The following is an 11,302-nucleotide window of genomic DNA, read 5'->3' as shown; positions in this document are numbered from 1 at the left end:
CGGGTAAATTTCATGAACTAGAGAACCTAATCAGAGATTTTACTAATTGGTTTAATTTATCAATTTGGATGAGTTAAATAGGGATTTCAATCATTTCTAGCCAAGTCTTCATCAGAAGACTTAATTAATTAATGCTCTTTTTTAATTTTTTTTTTTAAATTTCTGAGAGAGAGAGACAGCGTGAACAGGGGAGGGTCAGAGAGAGAGAGGGAGACACAGAATCTCAAATAGGCTCCAGGCTCTGAGCTGTCAGCACAGAGCCCAACGTGGGGCTCGAACTCGCAAACCGCGAGACCATGCCCTGAGCCGAAGTCGGACGCTTAACCGACTGAGCCACCCAGGTGCCCCTAATTAGTTAACGCTCTTTAACAAAAAACAAAGTAGCAAGGGTGGTGTACTATATATATAGTATGTCACTGGTATGAAAATAATACCTGGAATCTCTAGTTAACTAGAGAGCCACATTCATTACCAAACTTCAATTTTAACATGACAGGTTAAATTTCAGTAAGACGCTGCTCGTGAATGTAGGTGGGGAATGATGGGATGGGAAGAGGATGAGAGTTGGTATAAGAAAGAATTTGAAGAGCTAATTTTTATTATTTATTTATTTTAAATATTCTTTTAAGGTTTATTTATCTATCTTGAAAGACAGAGAGGGGCGTCTGGGTGGCTCAGTTGGTTGAGCGTCCGACTTTAGCTCAGGTCATGATCTCACAGTTTGTGGGTTCGAGCCCGGCATCGGGCTCTGTGCTGACCGCTCAGAGCCTGGAGCCTGTTTCAGATTCTGTATCTCCCTCTCTCTCTGCCCTTCCCCTGCTCACGCTCTCTCTCAAAAATAAATAGAACATTTAAAAAAATTTAAAAAGAGAGAGCGTGAGAAAGGAAGGGGGAGAGAGAGAGAGAGCAAGAATCCCAAGCAAGTTCTGCCCTGTCAGCACTGAGTCTCATGTGGGACCCAACTCACAAACTGCGAGATCATGCCCTGAGCTGAAGTAAAGAGTCAGATGCTTAACCAATTTAGCCACCCAGGTACCCCATTATTTATTTATTTTAGAGAGAGAGCATGATCAACCAGGGAAGAGGCACAGGGGGAGAGAGAGAGGGAGGGGCAGAGAGACTCTTAGGCAGGCTCCACTCAGTGCAGAGCCTGACGTGGGGCTCCATCCAGTGACCCTGGGATCATGGCCTGAGTCAAAATCAAGAGTTGGGCATTCAAGCGACTGAGCCACCCAGGTGCCCCCGAAAAACTATTTAAATGAGCAATGTTAAGAAATTAGCCTGGTGGAGAGGAAAGGGTTTCATGAGGTACCAAACTGCTTGGCCCTCTGGGTCCCCTGTGAGTTGGGGATACAGCCGGGATATTCTACCGCAAGCTCTTGGTCCTTTTCCTGGGGACCAGCTGGGGAGGCATTTCTCTGGTTCTTCTCTCTGCCTGCCAGGATCCTGTGCTCTCCGGGTGTTCCAGCCCCCTGAGATTCATATCCAGGAGGGCACCGCTGCTTTCTTGCCCTGCTCCTTCAATGCCAGCCGAGGGAGACTGGCCATTGGCTCTGTCACGTGGTACCGGGACAAGGTGGTCCCAGGGAAGGAAGTGAGGAACGAGACGCCGGAATTCAGGGGCCGCCTGGCTCCTCTTGCCTCTTCCCGTTTCCTCTGTGACCACCAGGCTGAGCTGCACATCTGGGATACCCGGGACTGTGACACTGGAGTCTACGTGTGCAGGGTGGAGGTGCTGGGTCTTGGTGCTGGAACAGGGAATGGGACTCTGCTGGTGGTAGAGAAAGGTGAGGTGGGAGGCCCCTCTCCCTGGAAGTTGGGAGCCTTTCCCTGAGGCCTCCCTGAGCCTGTGCAGGCTTCTTCTGAGGCCCCTCCTTACCAAGCCCTTCCTTCTACCGCCCACATTCAGGACCTCACTGGCTAGGGGCCAGCACAGTCCTCCTCCTTCGGGCTGCATTCTATGCCTTCAGCTTTATCTCTGTGGCCATGGGCAGCACCATCTATTACCAAGGCAAATGTAAGGAATGGGGCCAGGGCGATGGTGGGAGAGAGCTGGAGGAGGGGGAGACACAACTAGGAAGAGGAGGGCTACGGTGATGGGCAACTCCTGTTGTCTCTCCTGCAGGCCGCTGTCACCCGGGAACATGCTGCCACTCCTCAGATGGCCTCTGATGAGTGATTCCAGACCCCAGCCATCCCAACTCTCTTCAGGAGACCCCAATAAATCCTTTTCTGCCTCACCGCTAACGCCTTATGAGTCTCATGTGTTTCCTTTTCCATTCTCCAGGTACCCAAAAATGTCCCTCTTTGGGGTCCCCTGACTCCGAACTCTCCCTTCTGCCAAGCCTGGCCTGGAAAGGTCCAAGGAGTGACCTTCCCAGTAATTGTGCCTGGAGCCCATCCCATCACCATCCAGGACTCAACATCTCCATCCCTATGGGGTGCAGGGGGCTAAATCTGATTCTCCTGAGAAGCGGGGAGTATCGGATCTAATTAATTCCACCTGTCATCTCCCCATTCCAGCCAGGCTCACACGTGTACTCTTTTTAGCCTTAAGGGAACCTTGGGTCCCTAAACACCCAAGAAATCACTCCTTGACCCCAGAGTGGGTGGGAAGATCCATCACTTAAGTTTTGGTGGTAGCCATGCTGAAATGGGACTGAGTGGAGTTGGACTGAGAACCCCAAGGCACAGAAGGTGGTGAGACCACGGTCTTTACTGGTCTTTCTTGGTTGGACCACAGTCCTGGGTTGGGGGGAGGCGTTTGGGGGAGCTCAGGTGGATTCGTTCTTGGCAATGCAGGCATATTCGGTGCTGGGGTCCTCCTTGGAGCCTTCCCTGTGGCTGAGGCCAGGCCCCTCACGGCAGGGCACAGGCAGCAGAGACGCATAGTGCAGCTCTTGCTCGGAGAGCTGGGCCTGGGGCGGGAGTAGAAGGTGCTGCTGAGAGGTCGCTGGAGGAGTCCCCTCCCCCGGGTCCTTCCTTGTGCTGCCGCCCTCCCCGCTTTTCTCATTGCCTCCTCAGTGCCCCCTGCCCTCTGTCTCTGCTGGCCTAAATTCTTTTCTCTCATTGCCTTCCTCCCTGTGTCTCTGTTTGCATTCATTATTCTCTCTCTTTTTCCCGTGCCCTGCATCTCTCTCATTCTCTCTGATTTTCTTTCTCACTCTTTGTCTCTCTGTTTCTCTCATTGCTCCCACTCTCTTTCTCCTTCCTTATTCCCTTTTCCTTTCTCTACACCATTTCTCTTTGCTCTTCTTCTCATCCAGATTTCTCTCTTTCTCCTCCTTTTTTTTCCCCTCTGCGTCTCTGGCTCTCTCGTGCCCCTGTTTCCCCTCTCTTCTGTAGCCCCCCTTCTCAGCCCCCTAGCCTGGCCGTCCCCATCACCCACTCCCCTGCCCCTGGACTCACCCAGCTCCTCTCCAGCCTCCTCACTGGAAGAAAAGAAGAAACTCAGCAGGGTCCCCCCTCACTCTCCCAACCCCAGAGGGTGTTTCCTCACTTGCTGACATCTCTGTGGTTCCTGTTGCCCAAACGCCAGTTTCTCTCTTTGGACACCTTCCTCTCCTCTCTCCCACCCTCCTCTCCCAGGGTGTGTGGGAATTGACGGGGACTTCTGGGAAAGCAGCAGGAAAGGGAGTGGGTGGGGGCAACACGGGGCATTGCGGGGGGCGAATGAAGGAGGTGAGATTGGGGCTCACCTTTCCGATGCAGCCGACACAGACAGGCAGACAGAATGACCACAGCCAGGAGCAGGAGCCCCCCCAGGCCCAGGCTCCCACCAAATAGATAAAGACATATATCTATGGGGAGAAGGGGTAGGTATCAGGGGCCCATTTCTCCCTTCAACTTCCCCCATCCTCCTGGTTGGCTGAGGGCATCTCAGCTCCCCTCACCAACAGTTTTAGAGGCAGAAAAACAGACTCAGATTCTTCAGCCCAGATCGGGTTATCTCACCTCCTACCAGAGGTGCCCACCTCTCACCTGTTACCTCACCCACACCCACAACTACTCACCCCTCAGAGGCTTCCCACTGCCATCCGGGCTGTCTCTGGGCCTCCCCATGAGGTCCCTTGCCCACCCGGACCAGCTGTCCTTTGACCACCTACCCATGAATGCACATACTGTTGTTTACCCACAACCCTCCCTGTGCAGAGGGTTACCTTACCCTCTTTCCATTCCTTACAAGCTGCCATTAGGTCGAGCACTGAAGACTGGCCTGGAGGTCAGGAAACCTACCCCCTTGCCCTGCTAGGCTAAATGGCCTGGGGAGAGTCACGTGCCTTAAGTTCCTCATCTGTAATGTGTGGGGCCCTCTGTTACAATTGTTCCAGGGCTGAGGAGCCCCACGTATGCTAACCCTGAACTGGGCGCTTTCCATTTGTCACTGCTAACCCCCACTACCCAGGGTACTGTGGTGTCTGTTTCCCTGGTGGGAAACCTCGGCTTGAGTTCAGACTTTTACTTACAAGGAAGTCCAGCCCAGGAGTGGCAGAGCTGGGGTTCAAAGCTGGCTGTGTCAGCTCCAGAGTATACTTTCTTTCCTCTGCCCTAGGCTGACTAGGTAGCTCAGAGGGGCCTCTCCAGAACTGGATAGTTTCAGGTTCCGGTGAGCAGCTGATGAAGGAGGAAACAGGGTTTTGAGTGTGTGTGTGGACCCATGAAAAATAGGGAGGGTGGTGTCCAGTACTACCTGGCAGCTGGGGCCGCTCCCTCAGCCCCAGAGCCACTCAGGAGAGCAGAGCCCTGTTTGGCTGGGGTGGAGAGCCACTTCCCACGGGCAGATACTGCTAGGGCTGAAGTAGGGCCTGGAGAAATGTCTGGGCCCCGTAACTTCCCCTTAGGCACTTCCTGCCCTGTAACCACTGGTTCCTGTTTGAGGGCAAAGAGGGGGTAGTTGACTTCACACCAGAGCCAGCTGCACTGACCAGGGTCTGGAAACTGGGACCCTCCTGGGTTTAAGAGGAATGATGAGGGCGGTGTGTGGAGGGGTGGGTTGGGACCAGAAGCACAGGTGGAGAGGAGGGCCCATGGTAGCCATGAAAGGAAGTGGGGGCAGAAGTGGATTGTATTAAATTCTTTAGGGAGCAGAGGCAGAGGCTGGACAGCAGATGACTCCAGGGCTCTGGGAACCTCAAAACCATCCTTTCTTCCCTCATCTTAGCTTCACCTCACTGTGGGGTGTGACTGCCACTCCCCACCCCCATTTTCCCCACCAGGGTTCCTGTTCTCTCCCAGTTTATGCAGAGCCTTTGGCCTGCTGGTAGACAGACGCCAGACTGGCCAGAGCTGCCTGGGTAGAGAGGCGTTGTCACTTCAGACATTCTGGCCTCTCCTCTGCCTTTAACTTCTCCCCAAGTGTGGGCACTTCCCTAGCTTCCTTTGTAGAGGAAGTCAGGCCTTGAGTGTTAGGGTTACATCTTTCCTTTCAGACTCCTAGGACTGTAACTAAATCTATAATCCCCTTCAGCTCCAGCCATCCTATTGATCCCACAAGTCATCAGTGAATGTATACCTCCTCGAGGTACCCTCCCAGATTAGTCTTTCCCCAATTTCCCCTCACACTGCATCTGCGGAGAGCTCTTGATCCCAGTGTACATGTGTAGACACACACCCAGGCTCCCATATGAGATTGGAAGCTCCAGTAGATTTGGGGTAGCTTGCTTGGTGTTCTGGGGCTATACCCTAGCAGGGCACTTGGCTGACTGATTAACAAACAGGAGAGTCAGAGGCAGCTAGACTAGATGTACCTGAGTACTGCTGATAGTCTAGGACAGAAAGCTGATGATGAGTTGGTGTTCGGAAAGGAAGTATGGACAATCTAGGTAGACTTCTTACAGGAGGCAGCATTCTGTGGTTGAGCACAAAAATAAGAGTGGTGATCCAAGATCTTCTGGACCGAGACCTGGATGAAGGCCTCTTAGGGACACTGAGATGGAGAGGGAGATGGGTGCTGGAGGAGTGCATACCCAGTTCTTGAGGAGGGTGAAGACTGGGGAGCTCATGTGGAGGCAAGGGGAAAAGGAGGGTATCTGGTGGCTGGGTCCATATGCATTTGCATTGTCTTCTTCAAACTCAAAGAAGGCATTTCTGGCATTTCTTCCCCCTCCCCCCTGTCCACAATATTCCCCATGCTGGATGGTAGGACAATATTTAGGGTTGTTTTTTAAAATTTTTAAACACATTTTATTATTAAAATGTCCAAACAGAACAAAATTGAGATAATTTTACAATGAACGTATCTACCACATAGATTCTAAAATTGACTGTTTTCTTTTTTTAATTAAAAATTTTTTTAATGTTTATTTATTTTTGAGAGAGAAAGACACACAGGACACAGTGGGGGAGGGGCAGAGCGAGAGGGAGACACAGAATCCCAAGCAGGCTCCAGGCTCTGCGCTGTCAGCAGGGCTCGAACTCAAACAGATCATGATCTGAGCTGAAGTCAGACGCTTAACCAACTGAGCTACCCAGGCACCCCAACAGTTTTCTTTCTTTTTTTTTCTTTAAAAAATTTTTTTTTAATGTTTATTTTTGAGACAGAGACAGAGTGTGAGCAGGGGAGGGGCAGAGAGAAAGGGAGACACAGAATCAAAAGCAGGCTCCAGGCTCTGAGCTCCGAGCTGTCAGCACTGAGCCCGATGCGGGACTCGAACTCAGGGACCGGGAGACCATGAAACGAGCCAAAGTCAGACACTCAACCGACTGAGCCACCCAGGCGCCCCACCCCAACAGTTTTCTATATTGCTTTATTACATACCTGTGTATTTCATTTTTTTGATACCTTTCAAAGTTGCAAACATCAGTACGTTTTATCTCTAAGCCTTTTAAAAAATTAACTTATAAACATTTATTTATTTTTGAGAGAGAGAGAGAGCACACACGCATGCGCACGCAGGGAAGGGGCAGAGAGAGGAGACAGAGGATCTGAAGCAGACTCCCCACGCTGAGAGCCTGATGCAGGGCCAAACTCATGAACCATGAGACCATGACCTGAGCCAAAGTCAGACGCTCAATGAACTGAGCCACTCAGGCACCCCTGCCTCTAAACCTTTTACCATGCTTATCGTTGACTTGAGTCAAGATTTTGTTTCCTCATTTCTTTTTTGGGGCTCTGAGGAAGGCAAGATTTACATACACCAAAATGCACAAATCTGAAGTCAGCACTCAGTTTTTAAACTGTCTTGTGGTCAAGGCTCTGGAGCCAGACAGCCTGGGTTCAAATCCTGACTCTGCCATTACTGTGTGGCCTTTTAGAAGTTCTTTAAACTCTCTGTGCCTCAGTTTCTTCTTAGGGTTTTTGTCAGGATTAAAAGAATTATTATATATAAAATGTATAGGTCAGTGGCAAGCACATGCTAACTGCTATTTATATAATAGCTTTATTACTATTATTATTATTTTATTATTATTATTATTACCTAATAACAGAGATGGAGCGATGATCTAGCACCACATCCAACTTCCTTGGACCTGCTCTTTCCTCCCTGTAACTCCCACTGCATTGTCTACCATACCATTTATTGGATCCTTGCTGCTTTGTTTTGCTCACTCATTCATTCATTTGTGCTTTCTTCATTTATTCATAAACATTTAGTCAGCACCTACTAAATGGATGGGGCTTATTCTAGACAGCAAGGCTCTTTGAGGTGGGCCTATGCTTCATCACTCTACCGTCTACACTCTGTGTAGCAAGGGAGGTAATGCTCATTTCTATCCCTCCTCAGCGAGATGATAGTCGGTGGTGAGGCTGAGGTCCCTTTCAGCTGCTATTACTGTGGACTGGCTTAACTCTGCTTCTCACCAAGCTCTGGGGGTTAGGAGCGGGCAAGGAAATGGAAGGAGGAGGTTGGTCCAGTGTGGGCATAAGTTCTCCAGAATGCAGACATCCATCCCTCAAGTTCTCAAGGACATGGCCACCGCCCTTCTTCCAGCACCCACCACCAGGGTGTAGAAGAATGCAGACTGCCCTGGAAATCTGGACTTCTGTGTTCTCGTTGCAGCTTTGCTGCCCGACTTTCTGTAAGCTGCCTTCCCTCCCTGGGCTTCAGTTTCCCTCCCTGCTTAACCAGATGACCTCTAAGGCCCCCTCCAGCTCTATCCTGCAAGCCGGTCTCTTCACCCCAACTCCTTCCCCAGTTCAGAGAACCCGGGCATCCAGCTGCCCCACCCCAGCTCTGGGTAAACAGGAAGCTGGGTGAGGGGAGCAAGGGGTGTGCGGAAAGTCCCAGCCAGGTGTGTGGGTCTATGGGGAGGGGGTAGCCCCACCCCTGAGGTATGAAAGCCCCCCTGCCCTGGTCCTGGCTCAGTCTCCATGGGGGCACTGGGGCTGGAGGGCAGGGGTAGGAGGCCCCACGGGAAGGGCTGCCTCCTGCTGGCTGTGGCAGGAGCCACTTCCCTGGTGACTCTGCTGCTGGCTGTGCCTATCACTGTCCTGGTTGTGCTGGCCCTGGTGCCCCAGGAGCAGGGAGGACCGGTGAGTAGCTGCAACCAGCCCTAGGAGGGCTGCATGTTGCTGAGGCTCACTTACCTCTGGCTATGCCTGGGGTGCCTCTTGCCCCGTCCTGCTCAGCTGGCCTGGCTGTCCCCGGTGGGTGGGGATGCCTTGTTTGTCTCTCTGCTGGCCCTCTTTCCAACATCCTGTGGTGCTGTTGTGTTCTGACATCTCCAAGCTCCTGCCTGCTTGCCTGGCTGTCTCCTCTCCTCTTCCCAAGACATACTCAGGCCTCTGTCTCCGTCCAAGTACATACGCTTTGCTTGCTCTCATTTCCAGGGAGATGTATGTTGGGGATGAAAAACCCTAGGCCTGGAGCTTGGGTCTATGTTGGGAGCGGTGGGGTTGGCATCAGCTAAAACTGAACTCTGGGCACTGTGACCCCACCCACCCAGGTAACAGGGACTGCTGACCCGGGGGCCCAGGCCCAGGCCCAGCAGCGATTGGGTAAGAGCAGACCATCACCCCCTCCCCTGCTCCAGCCCTTCAGGGTTGCCTAGCTCTCCTCCATCTGTATCCCCAGATGAGCTTTTCCTCCCGGAATCCAGGTGCCTCATCCTTGGGCCCTGGCCCCCTGTCCTCTCAGGGGGACCATGCATGGATGGCCACCCTGGCCCCCAATTGTGGACTCTTCACCCCTTCCAGGGTCACAGGAGCTGCCAGAGGAGGAGGCAGGAACAGATTTCAGCTCCAGGCTCCCAGCTGCCCACCTCATAGGTAAGGATCTCAGGGGTAGTCCAAGGATGCCAGTTCTGCTCGCCCAGAGTCCCTTTGCTCTGTTATTGCAGGGCTCGGTTTCCGACCTGCTTCACCACCTTTCGTCCCTAAAGTGTCCACCTTCTGCTCCTCCCGCTTTCGCTTCTTGCTTCCCTACTGGAGCAGGCAAAACCCGGCCCGGATCTCCCCACCACAGCGCTCTGCACCCCACACTCAGGTGCTATTAGTTCCCTTGGTCATAATCATTGCCGAGGTGGCACCACGACCTTCGCCCTCCCCATTCCACACCCCACCCCTGTTCGGGGGGCGGAGTTAAAAGGCCCTGCAGGGGGGTTAAAAGTCCCCATTCTCCCGCCTGCTCACCCTTCCAGAAGCCCCGGGCCTGGATCGTTCCTTTGGAATGGGGTTCCCGAGAGCCGACAGGCCCGTTTCTCTGCAGGCGCTTGGACGAAGGAGCAGGGGCTAGGCTGGGAGGCCAAGAAAGAAGAGGCGTTTTTGAGGAGCGGGACGCAGTTTTCCGGCGCCGAGGGACTGGCGCTCCCACAGGACGGCCTCTATTACCTCTACTGTCACGTCGGCTACCGGGGTCGGGCGCCCCCTGCGGGCGACGGCTTCCTTGACCACTCGGTCACGCTGCGTAGCCGGCTGTACAGGACGGGGGGCGCGTATGGACCTGGGACTCCGGAGCTGCTGCTGGAGGGCGCAGAGACCGTCACCCCGGTCTTGGACCCGGCCCGGACGCACGAGTACGGGCCTCTCTGGTACACGAGTGTGGGCTTCGGCGGCCTGGTGCAGCTCCGGAGGGGCGAGAGGGTGTATGTCAATATCAGTCACCCCGATATGGTGGATTACAGGAGAGGGAAGACCTTCTTTGGGGCTGTGATGGTGGGGTGAGGGCCACCTGCGACCCGGGGAAAGCGACTGCATGGCTGGAATGTGTGACTCAGCCCAGATATTGGGGACCCGGCCTCTAGGGACCCCGTAACAGTGGGAAAAATGAAGGAGACTGTATGAAAACTGATTTCGAGCCTGAAGAAAATAAAGAGTGTCAAGCTTCAGTGCTGCCAAATACAGATGCTGAGATGCTAATATGTCTTAATTCAGGGTTGGTAAAGAAGTGTTCGTTAAATATTCTCTCTTTTTCTGGTCCCTTGAAACAATTCATATCAATTCCTATGGCCTTTGCTCTCCGAAAAAGGCTATCTGAGAGTTTCCCACCCACCACCTGCCTCTGAATGGATTTGCCCCAACCTTAGCCCAGTTGGAAGGGGGGAAGAAGGGGATATCAAACTGCAAAGCATCTCCAAGCATCCTTATTCTCAAAGCCACATCGTCCTCAGCTGACTCCACACTGCAGTTTCTCTTGGGTCCCTTCCATCAGCATCAGCGACAGGGATCACTACAGGGGAAGGCAAGCCCGTTCTGAAAGACCCAGGGAAAGACCTCTGAAAAACCCAAGGAAGGAAGCCCTGAGGGCCTAGCTGTTCTCGGCTGCCTGCCTGACTGCCTGAAGGCCCCTTTTCCACTACCTTCAAGGAAAAACACAGCTCTGGGGTGTGAAGGGAGGAAGCTGAAAGACAGAGTTGGAGTGGGGAGAGGAGAGTGACTGAGGACACCAGGGAAAACCTGAGGAGGAGAGGGAGGAGGAAAATCTGTGGCCACTAGGCCCTGTCCAGGGAGAGATGGAAAGTCCTCACCCCTTGTTCACACTTCAGCTCCGCTTTCCATTCATTGGCTAGTATTGGGGCCCCAGGGTGAGTAATAGCAGGCCCCTCACCCCATGACCCACTTTCAGCTCCAGGCTGAAGGAGGCAGAGAGGGACCCGAGGCCCTATCTAGGTCACCCCAGTGGGTTATCCCATTGCGGCAGACCACACAGCTTCCCCCTGCCTGGCAGCCCTGGCAGGAAGGAAGGGCCAGCTTCTAAACCCAGTGGGGACTCCCACTCTCTGGGTCTTCATTTCTTTTTTTAAATGTTTATTTATTTATTTTGAGAGAGAGAAATGGCAAATGGGGCAAGGCAGAGGAAGAAAGTGAGACTCTCAAGCAGGCTCTTCACTGTTAGCACAGAGCCCGATGCAGGACTCAAATTCA

The 11,302-nt window shown here is 52.9% G+C and overlaps 3 protein-coding genes across 4 annotated transcripts in view; 2 read left to right on the top strand and 1 right to left on the bottom strand.

The window, feature by feature from the left end:
* NCR3 (natural cytotoxicity triggering receptor 3) overlaps positions 1-2,239 on the top strand; it is a 3,365-nt gene extending 1,126 nt beyond the window's left edge. Inside the window, exons 2-4 of the mRNA XM_077760891.1 lie at positions 1,443-1,787; positions 1,910-2,017; positions 2,126-2,239. Of these exons, the coding sequence (XP_077617017.1) occupies positions 1,443-1,787; positions 1,910-2,017; positions 2,126-2,172 (500 nt within the window). The 3' untranslated portion in view covers positions 2,173-2,239. The remainder of the gene's footprint in view (positions 1-1,442; positions 1,788-1,909; positions 2,018-2,125) is intronic.
* Positions 2,240-2,698: 459 nt separating this feature from the next.
* Positions 2,699-4,240, bottom strand: LST1 (leukocyte specific transcript 1). The gene is made up of 4 exons (XM_077760892.1): positions 4,166-4,240; positions 3,699-3,800; positions 3,409-3,431; positions 2,699-2,918 (listed from the first exon to the last, which is right to left on the bottom strand). The coding sequence occupies exons 1-4, from the start codon at positions 4,191-4,193 to the stop codon at positions 2,775-2,777; spliced, it is 297 nt and encodes a 98-aa protein (XP_077617018.1). The 5' UTR covers positions 4,194-4,240; the 3' UTR covers positions 2,699-2,774.
* A 3,955-nt stretch (positions 4,241-8,195) lies between these two features.
* On the top strand, positions 8,196-10,281 carry LTB (lymphotoxin beta). 2 transcript variants are annotated; one of them, XM_077760889.1, is made up of 4 exons: positions 8,200-8,473; positions 8,887-8,938; positions 9,137-9,208; positions 9,648-10,281. In XM_077760889.1, exons 1-4 carry the CDS (start codon positions 8,312-8,314, stop codon positions 10,100-10,102), a joined length of 741 nt encoding a protein of 246 aa, XP_077617015.1. In that variant the 5' UTR covers positions 8,200-8,311; the 3' UTR covers positions 10,103-10,281. The 2 variants fall into 2 exon arrangements, with proteins under 2 accessions (XP_077617016.1, XP_077617015.1); XM_077760890.1 differs by lacking the exon at positions 8,887-8,938 and having other exon boundaries at positions 8,196-8,473; positions 9,648-9,733.
* Positions 10,282-11,302: the final 1,021 nt, after the last annotated feature.

Source organism: Crocuta crocuta, unplaced genomic scaffold (assembly GCF_008692635.1).
Source record: "Crocuta crocuta isolate KB4526 unplaced genomic scaffold, BGI_CrCroc_1.0 scaffold762, whole genome shotgun sequence".
Taxonomy (NCBI): domain Eukaryota; kingdom Metazoa; phylum Chordata; class Mammalia; order Carnivora; family Hyaenidae; genus Crocuta; species Crocuta crocuta.
The sequence above is the reverse complement of the archived record's forward strand: the minus strand, read 5'-3'. Positions and strand labels throughout refer to the sequence as shown.

Bases quoted from the DNA above. Each gene is read 5' to 3' on its own strand.
- LST1 (XM_077760892.1), bottom strand. From the start codon at position 4,193: ATGGCAGCTTGTAAGGAATGGAAAGAGG. The intron at 3,432-3,698 runs GTGAGCCCCAAT...CTTTTCTTCCAG, and splicing joins GTGTCGGCTGCATCGGAAAG to TGAGGAGGCTGGAGAGGAGC. The intron at 2,919-3,408 runs GTGAGTCCAGGG...CTCCCGCCCCAG, and splicing joins GGAGGCTGGAGAGGAGCTGG to GCCCAGCTCTCCGAGCAAGA.
- LTB (XM_077760889.1), top strand. From the start codon at position 8,312: ATGGGGGCACTGGGGCTGGAGGGCAGGGGTAGGAGGCCCCACGGGAAG. The intron at 8,474-8,886 runs GTGAGTAGCTGC...CCACCCACCCAG, and splicing joins CCCAGGAGCAGGGAGGACCG to GTAACAGGGACTGCTGACCC. The intron at 9,209-9,647 runs GTAAGGATCTCA...GTTTCTCTGCAG, and splicing joins CCCAGCTGCCCACCTCATAG to GCGCTTGGACGAAGGAGCAG.